Below are 18,380 nucleotides of genomic sequence, written 5' to 3' on the forward strand. Positions count from 1 at the left end.
GTTTGCATGTGTACGGTGTACGGTGTATTTTGCGTCATGTCCTGCCATTTCTTGCCTTTCTTGCCTTTCTTGCCTTTCTTGTCTTACTTGCCAACTTGTCACTCTTTTGCATACTTTCTTTTGTCAAAATTCATTATTTGCTCTCTTCCGTATCGAATTGGGATATCTGCATGCTATACGCTACCTGCTCCTGTCTGTCCCCTTCCCGCATACGCAACCATCCCGGCTGTCGCCTAATACACAAACACAAATTCATTGTTCTGCAGGTCCGTCAGGTCCTCAAACGCCCGGTCGCCCGTCGGCGCACCGGTCTCGCCCGTCTCGCCCTGCGTCACCATCTCCTGCATCATTCGGTCCGCGTCTTCCGCCGAGAACAGCGACACGTCCATAATCGTCGCGCTCTTGCCCTCCGCCACGCGCCGCGCCGCGTGCAAGGTGTTGAGGATCCGCAGGTACCCCATCGTCACCAGCGTGAGCACAATCAGCACCACGTACAGCGCCAGGTTGCTGCGCAGGCCGCGCTTATAGAGCGGCGCCTCGGTCGTCTGGTACAGCTGCGGGCCCACGACATTGCCGACGCACTGGCCAATCGTGAAGATGGCCGTCGTGCACTTGCGCTTGGTGTCGCCGGCCGTGTTTTGGGCGGACCACGAATAGATAATGGGCGTGATGCCTGGGTAGACGGAGATCAGATAGTAGCCCACGAGCAGAGCGGCACGGTGCTCCAGATCGTGCGGCACGGCCATGAGGACAGCACAGCCGGCGATGGGCGGGAGGCACAGCAGGATGAGGACGGGGCCCTTTTTGCGGATGTAGGTGGCCAGAACCGCACCGCCGACAGTCGCGACGAGCTGGACAAAGCCAAAGGGGATGTTGAACAGGATGGTGTCAAACGAGTCAAAGCCGAACGACTTGACAATGAGCGGGCCAAACGTGGAGATGCCGCCCGAGGGAATGCTAATGGAAAAAATCAGGGCGGTCCAGCACCACGTCTTAACGTCCACCAGCGCCTCGCGCACGTGGTCCCAGCGCCACTCGCGCGACAGCACACCCATCTGGTTCAGCCGGAGGCGCTCGACGGCCATGACCTTGTCGGCGTCGTCTAAAAACTTGGCCTCGACGGGCGAGTCCGGCATAAAGATGTACATGACCAGAGAAAAGGCCACGGTGATGACACCAAAGAACAGAAAGATGATCTGGTACGAGTGCAGCACCTGCGAGTGGATGTGGCCCAGGCCGTAGGTGATGAGCGAGCCAAACATGTTGGTGATGCCGTTCATGGCGTACCAGTAGCTGACGCGCACCGTCTGCTCGCGCCGGCGCCACCACATTTGCGTCACGGCAATAAAGCAGGGCGCTACGCAGGCCTCGAACAGGCCGAGAAAGAACCGCGACGCAATGAGGCCCTGGAAGTTGTGCGCCGCCGTCATCGCGGCCAGCGTGGCGCCCCACAGCAGCACGGCTGTCGAGATGAGCTTGCCCACGGGCACCGTGACCAGCAGCCAAGCCACGGCCGGCTGGGCCACCAGCTGCGCCAAGTACACAATCGAGCCGAGCCACGAGTACTGCGTGCCCACAAGGTTGGTGTCCGTAATCAGACCAAAGACGGAGGCGTACGACAGCGTGGCCTTGTCGAGGGCCTGCAGAAAATAAACGATCAGGATGATGGGCAAGATGACCAAGTCAATCTTGCGCAGGATGCGCTTGTTGTCGGCAGGCGACACAATCACGCGCTCACCGCCGCTAGCCTCACCAATCTTGCGGAGCAGCTCGCCGGCAGCATCACGCCTGTGCGGGCCCTGCGAATCGAGGGGCGGGGCGGGCTCGATGCCGAGCTGGTTGGTGGGCGCCGTTGTACTGGTCGCTGGCTGTGTGGTGTTCTCCACGGCTTCGATGCCGGGCTTTTGCTGAGCCTCGGCCATGGCAGGAGGAGGTGGTAGTGTGAGTTGGGACGTAAGGAAGGGTGTTGCTGCGAGTGGATGAGTAAGGGATGTCTGATGACGAAAGCGGATGATGTCCACAAAACGAAGACGTGGAAACAGACAAGACGAGATGAAGGGGAAAGGAAGGGAAGACAGTAGAAAGATCGACACGAGGAAAACACAAAAGTAAAAATTAAGACCAGATTCAATGGAATAGTCTTTAATTTGTAGGCATTTGGTCGTACGCGCTACGAATGGCACGTTCGCCCCAATGATGGACAAGATGATAACCGGAAACAACGAGACAACCTCAACGGCTCACTCTTGCGGCGTCAAAGCTAGGTCGCAGGCCATCCATCGACAGTAAGAAAATACAACATTCTCCAAAAGATCTTCCGTCCTCCGTGGGACAATGCAGTCCGAGATGGTGTGGGCTGCGGCTTGGTTTCGTGGGATTGGGAGGCGTCTGGGGAATAGATCGCTTGCCGTACGATTTATGGCGCGGAGAAAGATGAGTGAGAAAGACAAAGATGCGGGACTAGAGAGGCGGGCACTAGGCTTCTCACTCTCCACTCACTGGGAACCACGACATCCAGCTGGGGTAAGTTATCTTAACATGGAGTCTGCCTCGGCATTAACATGGCGGAGTAGACCAACTTAAATCAAAGCACAACAAACAACCATGAATACATGCAAGGCGAAAAAAAAAAAAAAAAAAAAAAAAAAAAAAAAAAAGAAAACTTTAACGTTGCAATTCAAATGTTTTTTGACAGCGTCCACATTTTGATACAAGAGGGTGTTGTCAAACGATGGGGAGAAGAATGGTCAAAGAGGGAGATAAACAAAAAGGAGGGTGCCATTGACCGGGACAGTTACAAGCACCTCTATGGAATATGTCGTACTCTAACTTGGTCAGGTGCCGTCAGAGTGTACTTGAAAGGCTCGTAGTTGAAGTTGTTTAAGTTGGTTAAGGTTGGTTGCAGTGATTCAGTCGGCCGCCACCGTTGCAACTATGGAACGTGCGCCACACCCACCACGGCCTAGCCGGCAAAACGCTTAAGCAGCGAGGAACTCGAGATATGGACGAAGGCAAGTGAAGCTGGTTGGGGGTATGTAAACTTCCACCTTTGGACAGCCAATTCACTGTCAAGTAGAAATAATCGAACAAACACTCCGTACAACGCCAGCAAACGAGACTACGCTGGCAAGAGGGGCTGTGAGGGAAGGAGAGAGAAAGAGACAAGCGCAAAAGGCCACCGTTTGGGGGCCATGGGGAGAACGAGGGCACAAACTGTGGAGGATACGGACTTGCCATGGGGATGTTGGCTGCGGAGCCGGGGTGAAGTCGGGGAAAAGAGCAGAAAAAACGAGTTTGGCGAGGATAGGGCATGGACCACAGGAATAGCTAGGAACATCGTCGTCGTCTTGTTTATGCACGTCGGTGTGTCTCGGTGTTCTGGACCGAATAGGAGTGAAAAGAGTCCTGACATAAGTGACTGTCCGAATCAGGCAGGGAACTAAAACAGAAGGATGCTCGTGCATTGCCCGTTTGAGTAAACGACCGTGAAGGGCAAAAGCCAACAAATGGAAGAAGACGACAACACGGAACTCTCCGGTGCAGGTCGTAGGCTTGCCATCGAATTGGGATCAACAACCGGTGGGATCTTGGAACGGTCACGATGAGTACAAGTGTGGCGCGAGACGGGGGAGGATGAGAAGTCGTGAGGGGGAGCGTAGTCCCGAAAAGAAAAGCGCGGACAGGGCTCGCCGGCAGTAGTCGTTGTTTTGTCGGCTGCGCTTCGGATGCGAGGTTGGCCCAGTCGTGGTGACGAACGACGAAAGTTTGAAAAGGGTGAAAGTTTCCGAAAACTAAATAGGGGCTGCGAGGTAGAACATATGTCAAACGGCAATGCCACATCTACCAAAAGAGGAAAGAGGAATCACAACAAACGATGAAGTCTGTCGAGGAAGCTACGCCTGGCCTGGCAGTCGGAATTGTCAACAAAGGAAGTCGCGCTTCGCACACCGAGACGACCGAGATATCATGACACGAGAAATGCTAGAAAGGAGACTGTTACAAGGTCAATGTGACAGGGACACGAACTAGAACCAAGAAAGGCTCCAGGAAGCGACAATGCGGACGATGCTAATGATCGCGGGTTTTTAAAAGGCCACCAATGTGAGGCTGCCGATTGCGTGGATATCTGGGTTATCTGGGCCATCTGAGGTGCCATGGCCCTCGGTCAAGGAACATGAGGCATGGTACAAAGTGGATAAAGCGCGTATTTTGATATTTGACCTGATTCCAGTGAGGATCGTGACGCCGTGACCGTCGTGAGCGCAGAAGTGATTTGCCAAGAGTTAGGCCGATGTGAGTTAGTGGGTTCCCAGGGCCTCGGAAATCTCCGCTAGGCGTGTCCGTCGCTGTCCAGCAGGCGCTAACACACCTAAACCCCAGGGCTACGCCTTGTAAGCCTGGTCCTGGAAAAACACTCACTGTTACTCTCCATCTGCCGCGGGGCGACTGCCGACTTACAGAGCATTCCGATGTTGTATTTCGGACTACCGTACCAAGCGCTAGCACACCAACACCCACTAAAGCCGGCCCAAAACCACTGGACTCGAGTAATTACCGAGTGCACCCAAAACAAGACGAATAAGCTGCCTCATCAATATAGAATACTAAAAAGTGTAAGAGCACGGACGTTCATAGGCGGAAGCATTATCAGGCGATGTACGAAGATGTAAATGAATGCGAGCTGACACGTCTATTATCAACACAGAGGGCCCGCAGTTGAAGAAAGCCAAGCAACAGAACGCCGAGCCGAAAGGCGTGAAATCGTTAATTACTGAGCACACAAAACGGCGGTATCAGCCCTAACGGATACATCTCTGAGCCTCAGAAAGAGCACTGCGCCAAGGCACGGTCAGAAACCCAATCGTGGCCTTGTGATCACATCGAGTTGTGCGTTTTGACCGCCCAAGCACCAGGCAATGGTACAGACTGAATACTGTGTAGACAAGACGCGGGATCATCCACTGTCCAGCTGCCAGCTCCCCGTACGTTGCATTTCCCCTCAAAACCCATCGCTTCACGTGGGGACGCCCAGCCAACCACAGCTCGCCGTCGGGCCTGAACGACCTCCGTCTGGCGTAGAAATGTTTCCTCTTTGGGCGACTCCAACGAACTACTTGGACCAGAAGTCAACGCACTCTGACGCTCAACTCTTGAACTGCGCCTATGTTCAATATCCATGACACACAACAAAGCCAATGGCCAACTAGAGGTGCCGATGAAGGTAGCTGGTTTGCGTGGTCTTCTCCAACAAGACGCAGCGACGCATGCACGGGTTGGAGAGGCTGTTGCAGATGGCTACCGTTTTGTAGAGAAGCGAGCAGAAAGAAAGATGTATTCAACTTGGATTTACTTTTGTTTCTTGGATTTACTTTTGCTCATCGTTCTCGTTTACTCAGGAAAGCAGCTTCCGCCTGGTATGTCCCCAATCCGTCCCTCGTCCTCATGTGCCTCTCTGGCGCTGATGCTTCAGTCCAATGGAGCAACATTTTCCAAGCATTATTTTAAAAAAAAAAAAAAAATGCATGTAAAAAAGCACCAACAAAACTACACACTACACAAACTAAGCACACCATCCCGCGGGATGATCAACAATGGCATCACTAGACCGCGTCGTTTCCAGCCACAATTCGTGCAATCGTTGTGTCATTCTTACTGCTTTCTCCGCTTACGGCCCTTGGAGGCCCAAATGTCTCCTAGAGAGCACGGCTGGTCCTCTCCGCGACCTTCTCCGCTTGTTAGCCACCGTCGTCACGAGCTCATCTACAAGCTTCAACAAATGACCAGCATGCTTGTACACTCCTTGCACTCTAACAACGCCCGTCTCAACGTAGTCAATATTCCCCCATTTAGATTATTTTCTTCTAATGTCCTAACATTTTGGCCGGCCTCGTCCCCTTGTCCGCCCGTCTCACTGCGGCCTCGGCTTCGCTACATCTCGCCCCGTCCCAACGACACATCGCGCCCGTCATCGGTCCACAGGAGCTACCCTGGCTTACACACTGTAATCGTGCCTTTTCCAGGCCTCTTGTCGAGTCTCGTCACGTCTTTTTCTGTAGTCATTGTAGCTTCACCACGATCCCTCCTTCCCTTATAATCGTGCTCTCTGGCGTTCCTTCCGTTTCTGCCATTGCCGGCCCTCGCTCGTTCCATTCGTTCTTTCTTCGTCTTCTCTCCCGTCCCCCCTTTTCTCATCCTTCCCCCTCCCCACGTCGTCACAATGCTGCATCAGTTTGAAAACACTCCCCAGCAGTATGCTCTGCAGGAGCCGGCCTCTGCCAGCGCTCCGTCGGTTGCTCTGCGCTCGACCGAGGCCGTCAACGGCAACCACTTCGATTTTACCTTTGAGGCCGTCCGCCCGGGCGTCTTCCGCACGACCTTTGCCTCCCCAAGCCACCCGCTTCCGCCGTTTCCCAGTGCCAAGCGCGTTGAGACAAGCTCCTCTGTTGAGGTACCCAAGACCTCGCTTGACGCTGCCAGCAAGACCTTCTCCGTCGTCTCCGCCGATGTCACGGCCACCGTTGACTGGTCCGGCGCGCCCATTGTCTCTCTGACCCGTGAGGGCGTCGCCAGGCCGCTGTACCGCGACATGGCGTACCGCTCGTATGTCGTCGACGGCCCCGGCGTGGCCCACTACTCCTCCTACAAGAAGGACGACCTCTACGTCGGCCTCGGCGAAAAGGCCGGCCCCATGAACCTGGCCGGCCGCGGCTTCCAGATCACGGCCAGCGATACCTTTGGCTACGACGCTCTGCTCACCGACCCGCTCTACAAGCACATCCCCCTGCTGCTGCACGTCAGCCGCCCGGCGCCCGGGCAGCCCAGCGGTCCGTGTGTCGGTCTCTTCTCGACGTCGCACAGCCGCGGCACCTGGAACGTCGGCTCCGAGATCGACGGCATGTGGGGCCACTTCAAGGTCTACCGCCAGGCCTACGGCGGCCTCGAGCAGTACCTGCTGGTGGGCCACAGCGTCGCCGAGGTCGTGCGCCTGTACGCCGACGTCGTCGGCTACCCGCTGCTGACGCCGCGCTACATGATGGGCTACGTCAGCGGCGGCATGAAGTACACCATGGAGGACGAGCCGCGCGCCGCCGACGTCATTGTCGGCTTTCTCGACAAGTGCGCCGCCCACGACATCCCCGTGTCGGCCTTCCAGATGAGCTCCGGGTACACCATTGCCGAGCAGCCGCCCAAGACGCGCAACGTCTTCACGTGGAACTACCACCGGTTCCCCGACCCGCGCGCCTTCACGGCCGCCTGCCACAAGCGCGGTGTGCGCCTGCTGGCCAACATCAAGCCGTACGTGCTGGCGAACCACCCGGCGTACCCTGGCCTGAAGGCGGCCAATGCCTTTTTCAAGGACCCCAGCGCCCCCCACAAGGACAAGGACGGCGGCGACGCCCTGCAGACCGGCGTTGCCCGCCTCTGGAGCGCCGGCGGCGGCGAGAGCGGCGAGGGCAGCCACATCGACTTTACGAGCAAGGCGGGCTTCCAGTGGTGGTACGACGGCGCCAAGGCGCTCAAGGGCGTCGGCATCGACGCCATGTGGAACGACAACAACGAGTACAACATTTTCAGCGACGACTGGGAGTGTGCGCTGGAGACGGTGCCCATACCCGCGTCCCTCACGAGCCGCAAGATTGGTCTGTGGGGCCGCGCCATGCACACGGAGCTCATGGGCAAGAGCTCGTACGACGCCTGCGCGGACGCCGTGCCCGACGAGCGCCCGCTGGTGCTGACCCGCTCGGCCACCGCCGGCACCATGCGCTATGCCTGCTCGTCGTGGAGCGGGGACAACGTGACCAGCTGGGACGGCATGCGCGGCGCCAACGCCATGTCTCTGAATGCCGGTGTGTCGCTGCTGCAGTGCTACGGCCACGACATTGGCGGCTTCGAGGGCCCGCAGCCCACGCCCGAGCACCTGGTGCGCTGGGTCCAGATCGGCGTGCACCAGCCGCGCTTTGCCATCAACTGCTACAAGACCTCGGAGGACGACAATCTCGTGGGCGGCGTCATCGAGCCCTGGATGCACCCCACGGCCACGCCCCTCGTGCGCGCCGCCATCAAGCGCCGCTACGAGCTCGTGCCCTACACCTACTCGGGCGCCCTCCAGTCCCACCTGACGGCCCCGCCCTCGATGCGCTGGACCGGCTGGGGCTACGAGACCGACCCCGAAGTCTGGACCGCCCCGCTCCTGGCGGGCGACACCCAGTTCTGGTTCGGCGACGCCCTCCTTGTCGGCGGCGACGGCATCTATGTGCCTGGCTCGTCCGAGGCGCGCGTCTACCTGCCCACGGGCGATGCGACGGCCGCCGGCTTCCTGAACGTCAACGCCCCCCACGAGTGGCTGCCCGCCGGCCAGTGGCACACCATCAGCAGCGCCTGGCACGCGTCCATCCCCGTGCTGGCCCGCTGCGGCAGCGCCGTCCCCGTCGGCCGCAACCTGCCCACGACGAGCCGCAAGAACGGCCGCCACGCCGAGGCCGAGCAGACCGAGTTCCCTAGCATCGCGCTGGACGACTGGCGCGGTGTCGAAGTGTACCCGGCGCCAGCCACTGTCTCGGGCGGGGCCGGTGGTGCCAAAGATTCTACCTTCACAACCACCTGGCTGGAAGACGACGGCATCTCGGCCGAGGGCCGCTCGCCCATCTACGAGATTTCCGTGGCATACACCCCCTCGGCCGGTGCCATCGAGGTCGCCGCCTCGGCCGCCCCCAAGATGGCTTCCACGGCCCAGGGCGACGACGTCCCCAGCTCGTGGGCCCCGCTGTGGCTGTCCAACGGCCTTGACGTCATCCTGCCGGTGGGCGAGGAGCGCGTGGTCAAGGCCGCGGGCGGCCAGGCGGTCGAGGACAAGGGCCGCGACACCAAGGGCCGCCGGGTGTACCACATTGCCGTGAAGGTGTAGTTGCATCGAAAAAGGAAGACGTCAAAATCAAGGGAAAAAATTCAGACGGGTAGAATCATAGACTTGCTTTTTCGGCTATGTACAAAGAAGAAATGTATACAATTAATGGAGCATAAATAACGCCCTACAAAGCGTAGACGGCCAAAACGGCTACGCCACCGATCCCGAGCAGGGCCAGGGTTGCGCGTGTACCGGCAGGCGGTGCTGCCCCGGCCGCTGGTGTGTTTTTGCTACCATCGGTGGCTTTTGCGGCACCGCTGCTCGTATGTGTTGGCGAGCCCGTCGAGGTGGCGTCGGCCAACAGCCCGGCAATCTCCGTCGACATCACCGACAATACCGTCGACGCAGCCGTCGTCGCTTGTGCACAGATACCCGGCGCCAGCGACTTGACGGCGTTCAGGTCGGAACTGTTGCAGCTGTTGCCTGGCCCCAAGAGAATGCAGGCGCCGAGCTGGGCCGCCAGGGCCGAGGCGCCCGAGCCGGAGCCCGAGGCGCTACGGCAGACGCATGTGAGGTCGGTGGCGGCACAGCCGAGGTCGGTGGAGGCGCGGGCCAAGCAGGCGAGGGCGCACGGCGGGATCTGGGCGAGGAGGTCGGGGAGGGTTGTGGCGGTGGTGGATGTTGTTGTCGTTGGTGCCGTTGACAATGACAGTGATGATGAAGCTGCTGATGCCACGGAAGCAAAGACGATGGGTATGGAGAGCCTCATTTTGAGGAGGCCGCTGTGATGTAGTGATTACTATGAGAAGCCTCTCGAGCGTGAAGGCCGAATGTCGTAATTAAAAATAAGTAAACATAAGTAGGCGTGTGTAGAAGGTGTATAAGAAATTAAGTTGTTGCGGCTGATATGCCAAAGGCTTGCTGGATGAAGCGTATCATATGAATGAAAAAAAAAAAAATGAAAAGAAAAGACCCAGCTCGATGAGAACGTCAAAATGGCGGCAGGAATATTAAAAAATAAAAACATAAAGGGTCACAAAGAAGAAAATATAGCCCCCTTTCGGGAAGAGTCAAGATGCTATACGATGAATGAGAATGAAATAAATTCAGTTAAAAGCAAAGGAAAATGACGTGAAAGTGAACTCAATAAAAATGATAAAGAAACCGACACATTCGAGAACGAATAAGATAACGACGCCCGTCAGCCGTAAAGCACGTCTTGGGGGTCGCGACGAATACGCGACCTGGTGGTGGAAAAGCCACGCAGGATGACAAGGCGTAATGATGCAGGACGATGGCCAGATAAGGCAATGCAGAGGGGACAAAGGAACAGTAGAAAAATAAGACCCGTGCCAAAAGAAGTCTAAACAGCAACAGCACCAGGAGCTGAAAATAGATGCTGGCTCAGCCTCGCTCCCGAACAAAAATCGAAAAAGGAAAAATGGTGTAAGAGGCAAGGTGGGATAGTGAGGAAGAGGAAAAAAGAAAGAGAAGGAGAAAGATCAGTTAAAAGCCAATTGAAAGGGAAGAGACTTTGACACAATAAAGAAAACAGAAAAATATAGGGATACAAAAATACAGGAATACAAGAACAGCATCCCCTCTTCTTCCGCTCTCTCTCTACACCACACCTTCGCAGAATCTCACGCTGGCGTACTCCTCGCCTGTCGCCTCTCGCTCTCTGCATTGCCTTCCTTCCAAAAACGGGACGGGATCTTCTGCCGGCTGCCATGAGTAGAAAAACAGGAAAAGCATCAACGATACAGCGCGGCGATGCAACAGTGTTTCTTGATTTTGCCTCGTTGCACTGCACTACCCTTTCCTTATCTGCCTTGCTCCCTCTCTCGCCCGCTCCCTCTCTCGCCCTTCCTCCGTTCCCCAGGCGTGCGTCATCTTGACGGCGCAGTAGATCGGGATCGCGCCACTTAAAACACGCCGTCAGGTAGCTCTCTCGTTTTATCTATATTTCTGTGCTTCCGCTCCGACTTCTGAAACGAGGTCGCATAGTCCGCCGAGCCCGTCATTCGCCATAGAGTACGTATGCTAGGCTATTTATTCATCAATCTCCAGGCGTTCGTGAACCACTTGCGCAACCTTTCTTGACTATTTCATGGGAAATACGAAAAACAAAACAGGAAAAAAGAGAAGATCGCCAACAACGGACATCCGGCATAGGAAACATCTTCCTTTCCCATGACGGCCCTTTTCTCGCTCTATTGAAAATCACAAAATTCCAAGCAACACGACCACATCAAACAAACAGACTGCTCCGGCAAACATTACTCCGGCAAACATTACTCCGACAAACAGCTTCAATCCCCCCCCTCTCCCCCTTTTCACTCCTACCATCGTTTGTACACGTCTCGCGTGATGTTCACCACCGTAAAGAACCACCGGCTGCTCTCGGACAGGTGCACGATGCGGTTGCCGACCTGCCGCCAATTGACCTGCCGCGTCACCAGCGCCGCTTTCACAAACAAATCCGAGCTGGCGCCAACCGCCAGAAGTGCGGCGCCGGCGACGACCAGTATCGTGCGGGCCGTCGCCGACAGAGTCGGGGCGTCAAAGATGAGCCACCTAACAGTTAGACTAGAAAAACAACGGCGAAGCAAAGCACAAGCCATCACAAGACAACCCACTTGGAAGGCTGTCCAAGGCCAACACCGACCAATGCGCTCAGCGGAATCTTGCCGTCACTGGAAGCCATGACAAACGATGCAAGGGATCGGCGTATAGAGATTTGCTGTTTACACAGCATACATTTGGTTTCCGCACATCAATGTACAGAGATGGCACACGCTGGAACCACTGCACAGCGTCGCCAGGCAGCAGCCGCTCACCGCCCTGGTCTTTTATCTGGTGATACTGCGCATACTGCACCGTTCACGCTCAGACATGTCTGGACACCTGCAGCGAAAGGAAACAGCCCCAATGACAAACCGTTGACGAGACGCTCCTGGCCCCCACAGATCCTCAGCAATCACACCTGCATGTCGCCTGCACGCACTGACAGCTCGTCGTTCGGTAGACCCGCCCCAGCTCATTCTGCATACACTTTACCCTGGCGAGCCTGGTTTCCTCTCGAGCCTCTCTCAGAAACAACATCTGCCGACGCGTCGTTGGACCGTATCGCCATGTAAACTCGCGAACTGGTGAGGCCAAACCTTGTTGACTTTTGGCGTCAAGTGAGGAAAGCCAAGTACAGTAGATGCACTGTATGGATACTGTATTAGAGCGGCCTCCGCCTGTCGCCACTGGCAATCCTGACGTAATCAAACTAGCAAACTCTGAACTCGCTCTGCGCCGGGATTAGTCATTTGACCTGTCCTGGCCAAACAGGTGTCCCACCTTTAGTAACGGAAAGGCCGCCTCGCCCACTCTGATTGGCTGCAGCGTGCAGCTTAGCCTAGCAACCGCGTTGTTTGCCTATGGCCGGCCCTGTTGCTATGACGCATGAGCAAAAGGCCTGCAAATGAGGGGCAAAACTGGAAGCCGTTAGGTGGGAGCACCTGCCAAATTAAAATAAATAAGAGGGTCGGTGCCGTCCACGACACTGCTCCCTGTTCGGGAAAGAACCACCACCCACTTCGTCCCCACAAGCAAAAGTAAATAAGGGAAGGAGCGACCAAAAATTATTGTGATTGTAAAGTAAAATAAACAATAATTAAAAATTGGTCGAACGGGGGCATCGTGCAAACAGGCTTTGCTGTCCTTTTTCTCTGCTTTTGGTCTCTACTTTGTTCTCTACTTCTGTCTCTCCCACCCTCTGTCTGCCTCTTGCAATCAAGGCTGCGCGCGCGTGGCCCCTCCAATCCAAGACAAGATAGGGCCATTCGTCGTCATTGTCCCGCCCTTCGCCCTTTCCTCTTTGACTGGCGCTCCTGCCAAACGGCCAGCCTTTACTTAGCCTTGACGCAAACCACATTTCATTCACATCTCCATTCTTCATCCATCTCCTTTTTTGGGGTGCGTTCTCTCTTGCACTCTCGTTTCGTCACTTTAGGCTTCAGGCATATCGCAACCCTGCTCTCGAAACGCATCTCACTGCTTTCCACGACCTCCCTTCCTCCCGTCCCCGTGCCTGCACTGCACCGCGGGCCCCTCCCAAAGCATGTTTGTGCTACGGAATGGTAAGTCTTCTTTTTTTTGCTCCTTCTTGCATCTTCTCACTCCCTAATACGATACTGACCATCGTCTCGCCACAGCTGCCAAACTCCTCTTCGGCTCGGGCAGCCAAGAGTCCATGATCGAACTGCCCCAGGGCCAGCTCTACCTCGTCCGCCCCCTCTCCCCCAAGGGCTACTCCGAACTGCTCTTCAAAGACGCCGCCGCCCGCATCCGCCGCACCGCCCAGGACTTCCAGTACCAGCTCGTCGTCCAGCGCGTCTACGAGGAAGGCGAGGCCGAGCTGCTCGCCGACGAAGAGGGTGAAGACGCCGAGACAGATCCGCTCGCCGCCGAGCGCGACGAAAAGACCTTTTTGCTCGACGAGGCCCTCGAGTTCCGCGTCGAGAAGCGCGACGAGGACAGTGCCGAGCACGTCCTGTGCTGGCGCGACCTGACGGGCGACGCCGGCGACGTCTACGAGTTTGTGTGCGACCGCAGCACCACCCACGCCGGCCTCGTTCACCAGTTTGAGCTCGCCGCCAAGCAGTGCCAGTACGAGCGCAAGTACCGCAAGCCCTACACCACCGCCACCGACGAGGACCTGCTGCAGTTCGAGTTTGCCGGCAAGCTGATCCCGCCCGCGAGCCCGCTGCACAGCCCCTCGCTGGCCCGCTCCATTGCCTCGACCGACTCGATGCTCGCAGGTGCCGGTGTCGGCACCACTGTGATCGACACGCCGACCAAGGCGCCTTCCAAATCCAAGACGGCCGTGCCAGCAGCAACCCCCGCGGCACCACCAGCCGATCCGGCGGAGACGTCGGCTGGCACGGCCGCCGCGGCGCTCAAGACCAAGGTCGGCGACGCGCCCGAGGCCAAGGAGATTTTGGCCGCCGAGCTCGCCGAGCTGCACTTTTTCGACTTCCCCTCGGGCTCGTTTGTGCTGCAGGACGCGTCGGTCACTGCCATTGTCAGCGAGACCGGCAACTGGCAGTACTGGCTGCAGGTCGCGAGCAAGGACCGCGACTGGCTGGGCGTGCCCGTGGTGGCCGACATCAACCCGGTCTTCAACTTTGAGTTCCTCAGCTTCATCTTCAACCAGTTCACCGCCGACGGCACCGCCTACTCGTGGCTGCTGCGCTTCAAGGACCAGGCGACACTCGAGCGGTTCCAGGAGGGCTATCCCCTGTGTGCCTTGTGGGAGCAGCTCAACGAGGTCAAGTGGTCCAAGATCAAGGACAAGGAGCGCGACTATGTCGCCGACGCCTTTGCTGACCTGGCCATGACGGACGTTCCCGAAGACGAGGAGGACGAGGAAGAGGAAGAGGAGGCGTCTCACACGGAAGAAGAGGACGAGGATGAGGACGCGGACGCCAACCGGCCAAGGAGCGAGCACTACGACACTGACGAGGAGGCCGACGACGTGGACCATCAGCCCCGCGACAAGTCCACCAACAAGTCGCTCGCCGTTGGCTACAAGCACGACCGCTCCTTCGTCGTGCGCGGCTCGCAGATTGGTGTCTTCAAGCACACGCCCCAGAACCAGCTCGAGTTCTCCACCAACATCTCCAAGATCGAGACGCCCGGCGGCAAGCTGTTCAGCCCCAAGAAGGTCATGCTGCACAACGAGGATCGCAACATGATCCTGCAAAATGACACCGACCCCAACAAGTTGTACCGCATGGATCTCGAGTACGGCAAGGTTGTCGACGAGTGGAACGTCCATGAGGACATTCCGGTTGTGACGTTCGCGCCCGAGAACAAGTTTGCCCAGATGACGCACGAGCCCACGTTCCTCGGTGTGTCGCACAACGCCCTGTACCGCGTCGACCCGCGTCTCGCCGGCTCCAAGCTGGTGGACTCGGAGCTCAAGCAGTACGTCTCCAAGAACGACTTCTCGGCGCTTGCCACCACGGGCAAGGGCCACATTGCCGTTGCCTCCAACAAGGGCGACATCCGCTTGTTTGATCGGCTCGGCATCAACGCCAAGACCCACATTCCCGCCCTTGGCGAGCCCATTCTGGGTTTGGACGTCTCGGCCGACGGCCGCTGGATCCTGGGTACCTGCCGCACCTACCTGCTGCTCATTGACGCGCTGCAGTCGAGCGGCAAGAACGAGGGCCGCCTTGGCTTTGAGAAGCCGTTTGCCGCCGACAGCAAGCCACAGCCGCGCCGCCTGGCCCTGACACCGGAGCACGTCGCCCAGTTCGCCCACGAGACCGGCAAGGGCGTCACCTTTACGCCCGCCAAGTTCAACACGGGCGAGGGCGCCGAAGAGACCAGCATCATCACCGCCACGGGCCCCTATGTCATTGAGTGGAGCCTCAAGAAGGTCCTGCGCGGCAGCAAGGCCCCCTACATGATCAAGCGCTACCGCGACGACGTCAAGGCCGACGACTTCCAGTACGGCACCGACAAGAACATCATCATGGCCCTGCCTCACGAAGTCAACATGGTCGACAACAAGTCGCTCAAGCGGCCCACGCGCGAAAGCATCGCCGGCGCGGCTCTCGCCGGCGCCGGCGGCAGCGGCGGTCGGCGGAGCGGCGGCAGCCGCATCTCGGGCGTCAACAGCGGGCGCTACAAGCTGGGCAAGGACGACGTTGTGGACTCGCCTTACTAGGTTGAGTAGGGTCGAAGCATGCTCTTGGGTGGGATTTTTGGGCGTTTCGGAATGCGTTTTATGGTCTCGTCAATTTCTTGTCTATGTCGTTGATTCTTTACGTTGTGTTTGATGGTTGTTGCTACAGGTCTGCCTTTGTCGATCTTTTCTGCCATTCCCCCGTTTCGCTTCGTTTTCGATTTAGTCGGACCCTATTTTGTATCTTTTGTTTTTATCTGCCTTTCTTTGATACCTCAGTTTCGAATAATATAAAAATTAAAAAAAAAAGTGCCGTGATTCCTTTGTTTCGTTTCTACTTATACCACAGGAGATAGAGTATGTATACCAATGAAATTTTCTAACACAAAATGAAACCATCGTAGCGCGTGTCACGAACTAGATAAATGCGGTTCGTATATTTTGAGGCTTGGTCGCCTTGGACGGCAAGATGAAACTATAAAAATGTAATACACTTGCAATGAAAGTATGAAAAAACAAAGCAAAAGCAGCAATATCCACATGCAAACGCCCGCAGCTTGTCGTTGTTGTTTCCGTCGTTCGCTTGTGTGTTGTGTATGATGAGAGATGCCGTCCTCGCAAAACAAGCAACCAAACTAACAAGAACAAAAACAAGAACAACAATCAAAAAGAAATCAAAATCAAAATACCAGAGAGACACCCCATTCGTTTCATCCTAATAACGTTGTCCCAAATTCTGTGTCCGTCATCCTCACGCTTTTTCCTCGTTTGTTTCTTTCTCGAATCGCTTCCATTACGCCCTTACTGATCCCCCGACTTGACGGCCCGCAGCTCCGACACAAAGCTTTGGCCCCACCACTGGCTCGTGTACTGGTAGACGTACCGCCGCAGCTTCTGGAAGTTGCCGTCCCGCTGCTCGGCCGGCATCGTCACCGCCGTGTAGATGGCCTTGGCCACGTCCTCGGTGTTCCACGGGTTGATGATGAGCGACCCGTTGAGGCTCTGCGCAGCGCCGGCAAACTCGGACAGGATCAGCACGCCGTGGCGGTCGTTTTGCGCCGCCACGTACTCGTAGGACACGAGGTTCATGCCGTCGCGCGTCGACGTCACCAGGCACACGTCCGACACCGCGTACAGCGCCGTCATCTCCTCGAAGCTCACGCTGTGGTACAGCCAGTGGATGGGCATGTACTCGACGGTGCCAAACTTGCCGTTGATGCGGCCGACCAGCTCGTTGGTCTCCTTCCAGAGGTCGCGGTACTCGTCGACGTCCTGCCGCGAGGGCACGGCCACCTGGACGAGCACAATCTTGCCGACCCACTCGGGGTGCTCGGTCAAAAAGAGCTCAAACGAGTGCAGCTTCTGCGGCATGCCCTTGATGTAGTCGAGGCGGTCGACGCCGACGACGACGCTGACACCGGCAAACTTCTTCTCGAGCTGCTGGATGCGGTCGAGCACTTTGGGGTTCTGGAAGGCATCTTCAAACTTGGTGACGTCGATGCCAATGGGGAAGGCGCCGACGGTGACAAAGCGGCCGTTCAGCTCGGCGCCGTTGGGTAGCGTGTTGACGCCCAGGATGCGTGAGCAGCTGCTCAAAAAGTGGCGCGCGTAGTCGTAGGTGTGGAAGCCGACAAGGTCGCAGGACAGCAGGCTCTTGAGGATGCCCTCGCGCACGGGCACGGGCAGGATGCGGAACATCTCGGACGAGGGGAAGGGCGTGTGCAAAAAGAAGCCGATGCGGACGTTCTTGCGCTCGGGGCCCAGCTCCTCGCGCAGCATCTGCGGCAGGACAAAGTGGTGGTAGTCGTGGACCCACACAATGTCGCCGTCCTGCACGTTCTGGGCCATGGTCTTGGCAAACTCGCGGTTGACGCGGTTGTAGGCCTGCCACGACAGCTCGTCAAACGTCACGTCCGACGGGTGGTAGTGCAGCAGCGGCCACAGGATGGAGTTGGAGAAGCCGTTGTAGTGGCGGTCGATGTCGTCCTTTGACAGGAAGACGGGCACGGCAGAGAAGTCCTTGGCGAGCGAGTCGATCATGGGCTTGCGCTCCTGCTCCGGCACCTCGAGGCCGGGCCAGCCGTACCAGGTAAAGTTGACCTGCTTGGCCATGCCCATGATGCCGGTGACAAGACCACCCGAGCTCATAGAGAAGTCGTACTTGCCATCGCCCTGGCGCTTCACCGTGAGGGGCAGGCGGTTGGATACGAGGATCAGGTTGGCCTTGCTGCCGTCGTCGGGCTTCTTGGAAGGGTCCATGGCAGAGGCTGCGGCGGTTGTTGATTCGATCGGCGGTTGTGTTGGCTGCGTGGGCCCCGTAACTTCAACGTCTTCGTCGGCGGCGGCCGTGGCGGAACCGGTGCGCTGTCGGGTTCGCGGAGGCTGCACGGGGGATGAAGAAAAGGCAGTGTCGGCGAACGGGCTGCTGTCGTTGTCGGTTCGAGGATGCTTGGGAGGCATCACGATGTCCTAGGCCCAAGCCAAAAGACAGTTAGTGGGCTGCTTAGGCTCTTTTATAACTGGCACGGATTATTGTGACCACCCCAGAAAAAAGCAGCCGGCCAGCAAAGGGCTAAACAAGCGCAGGAAACGTGCTCCGTAAGTCCACTCGCAAAGCTCCAAAAGCGGCACCAGCCAAGCCAAGCTTGCTATTGGGCAGTTCTGGGCGGATTGGGTCGATTTGGGGCGATTTGGATGCTTTTGGTTCCCGTTTTTGGGCGGGGCTTCGTGGCGTGTAAGACACGGCTTTGCCTCTTTGCTTGCTCGCTGCGTGCAGACGGCGCACTCCCGGTGCTATGCATAGAAGGGCCGCAGTGGGCTGGGGGTGCTGCAGATCATAAGCGCGGGCAT

At 57.2% G+C, this 18,380-nt stretch overlaps 6 protein-coding genes across 6 annotated transcripts; 2 read left to right on the forward strand and 4 right to left on the reverse strand.

Annotated features, from left to right (window-relative positions):
• Positions 1 to 233: 233 nt before the first annotated feature.
• Positions 234 to 1,922, reverse strand: SPBR_05815 (allantoate permease; the record flags this gene model as incomplete). The annotated part of the gene is made up of 1 exon (XM_040764078.1): positions 234 to 1,922. The coding sequence occupies one exon, from the start codon at positions 1,920 to 1,922 to the stop codon at positions 234 to 236; it is 1,689 nt and encodes a 562-aa protein (XP_040621911.1).
• A 4,295-nt stretch (positions 1,923 to 6,217) lies between these two features.
• On the forward strand, positions 6,218 to 8,905 carry SPBR_05616 (alpha-glucosidase; the record flags this gene model as incomplete). Its single annotated transcript, XM_040763879.1, has 1 exon — positions 6,218 to 8,905. The coding sequence occupies one exon, from the start codon at positions 6,218 to 6,220 to the stop codon at positions 8,903 to 8,905; it is 2,688 nt and encodes an 895-aa protein (XP_040621912.1).
• Positions 8,906 to 9,029: 124 nt separating this feature from the next.
• Positions 9,030 to 9,614, reverse strand: SPBR_06217 (immunoreactive protein; the record flags this gene model as incomplete). Its single annotated transcript, XM_040764479.1, has 1 exon — positions 9,030 to 9,614. The coding sequence occupies one exon, from the start codon at positions 9,612 to 9,614 to the stop codon at positions 9,030 to 9,032; it is 585 nt and encodes a 194-aa protein (XP_040621913.1).
• Positions 9,615 to 11,187: 1,573 nt separating this feature from the next.
• Positions 11,188 to 11,552, reverse strand: SPBR_06274 (uncharacterized protein; the record flags this gene model as incomplete). Its single annotated transcript, XM_040764536.1, has 2 exons — positions 11,188 to 11,422; positions 11,485 to 11,552. The coding sequence occupies 2 exons, from the start codon at positions 11,550 to 11,552 to the stop codon at positions 11,188 to 11,190; spliced, it is 303 nt and encodes a 100-aa protein (XP_040621914.1).
• A 1,404-nt stretch (positions 11,553 to 12,956) lies between these two features.
• On the forward strand, positions 12,957 to 15,572 carry SPBR_05625 (vacuolar import and degradation protein; the record flags this gene model as incomplete). The annotated part of the gene is made up of 2 exons (XM_040763888.1): positions 12,957 to 12,975; positions 13,051 to 15,572. The coding sequence occupies 2 exons, from the start codon at positions 12,957 to 12,959 to the stop codon at positions 15,570 to 15,572; spliced, it is 2,541 nt and encodes an 846-aa protein (XP_040621915.1).
• Positions 15,573 to 16,331: 759 nt separating this feature from the next.
• Positions 16,332 to 17,990, reverse strand: SPBR_05827 (alpha,alpha-trehalose-phosphate synthase (UDP-forming); the record flags this gene model as incomplete). Its single annotated transcript, XM_040764090.1, has 1 exon — positions 16,332 to 17,990. One exon carries the CDS (start codon positions 17,988 to 17,990, stop codon positions 16,332 to 16,334), a length of 1,659 nt encoding a protein of 552 aa, XP_040621916.1.
• Between the last annotated feature and the right edge of the window lie 390 nt (positions 17,991 to 18,380).

The sequence above is a fragment of the Sporothrix brasiliensis genome (genome assembly GCF_000820605.1).
Source record: "Sporothrix brasiliensis 5110 chromosome Unknown Cont15, whole genome shotgun sequence".
NCBI lineage: Eukaryota > Fungi > Ascomycota > Sordariomycetes > Ophiostomatales > Ophiostomataceae > Sporothrix > Sporothrix brasiliensis.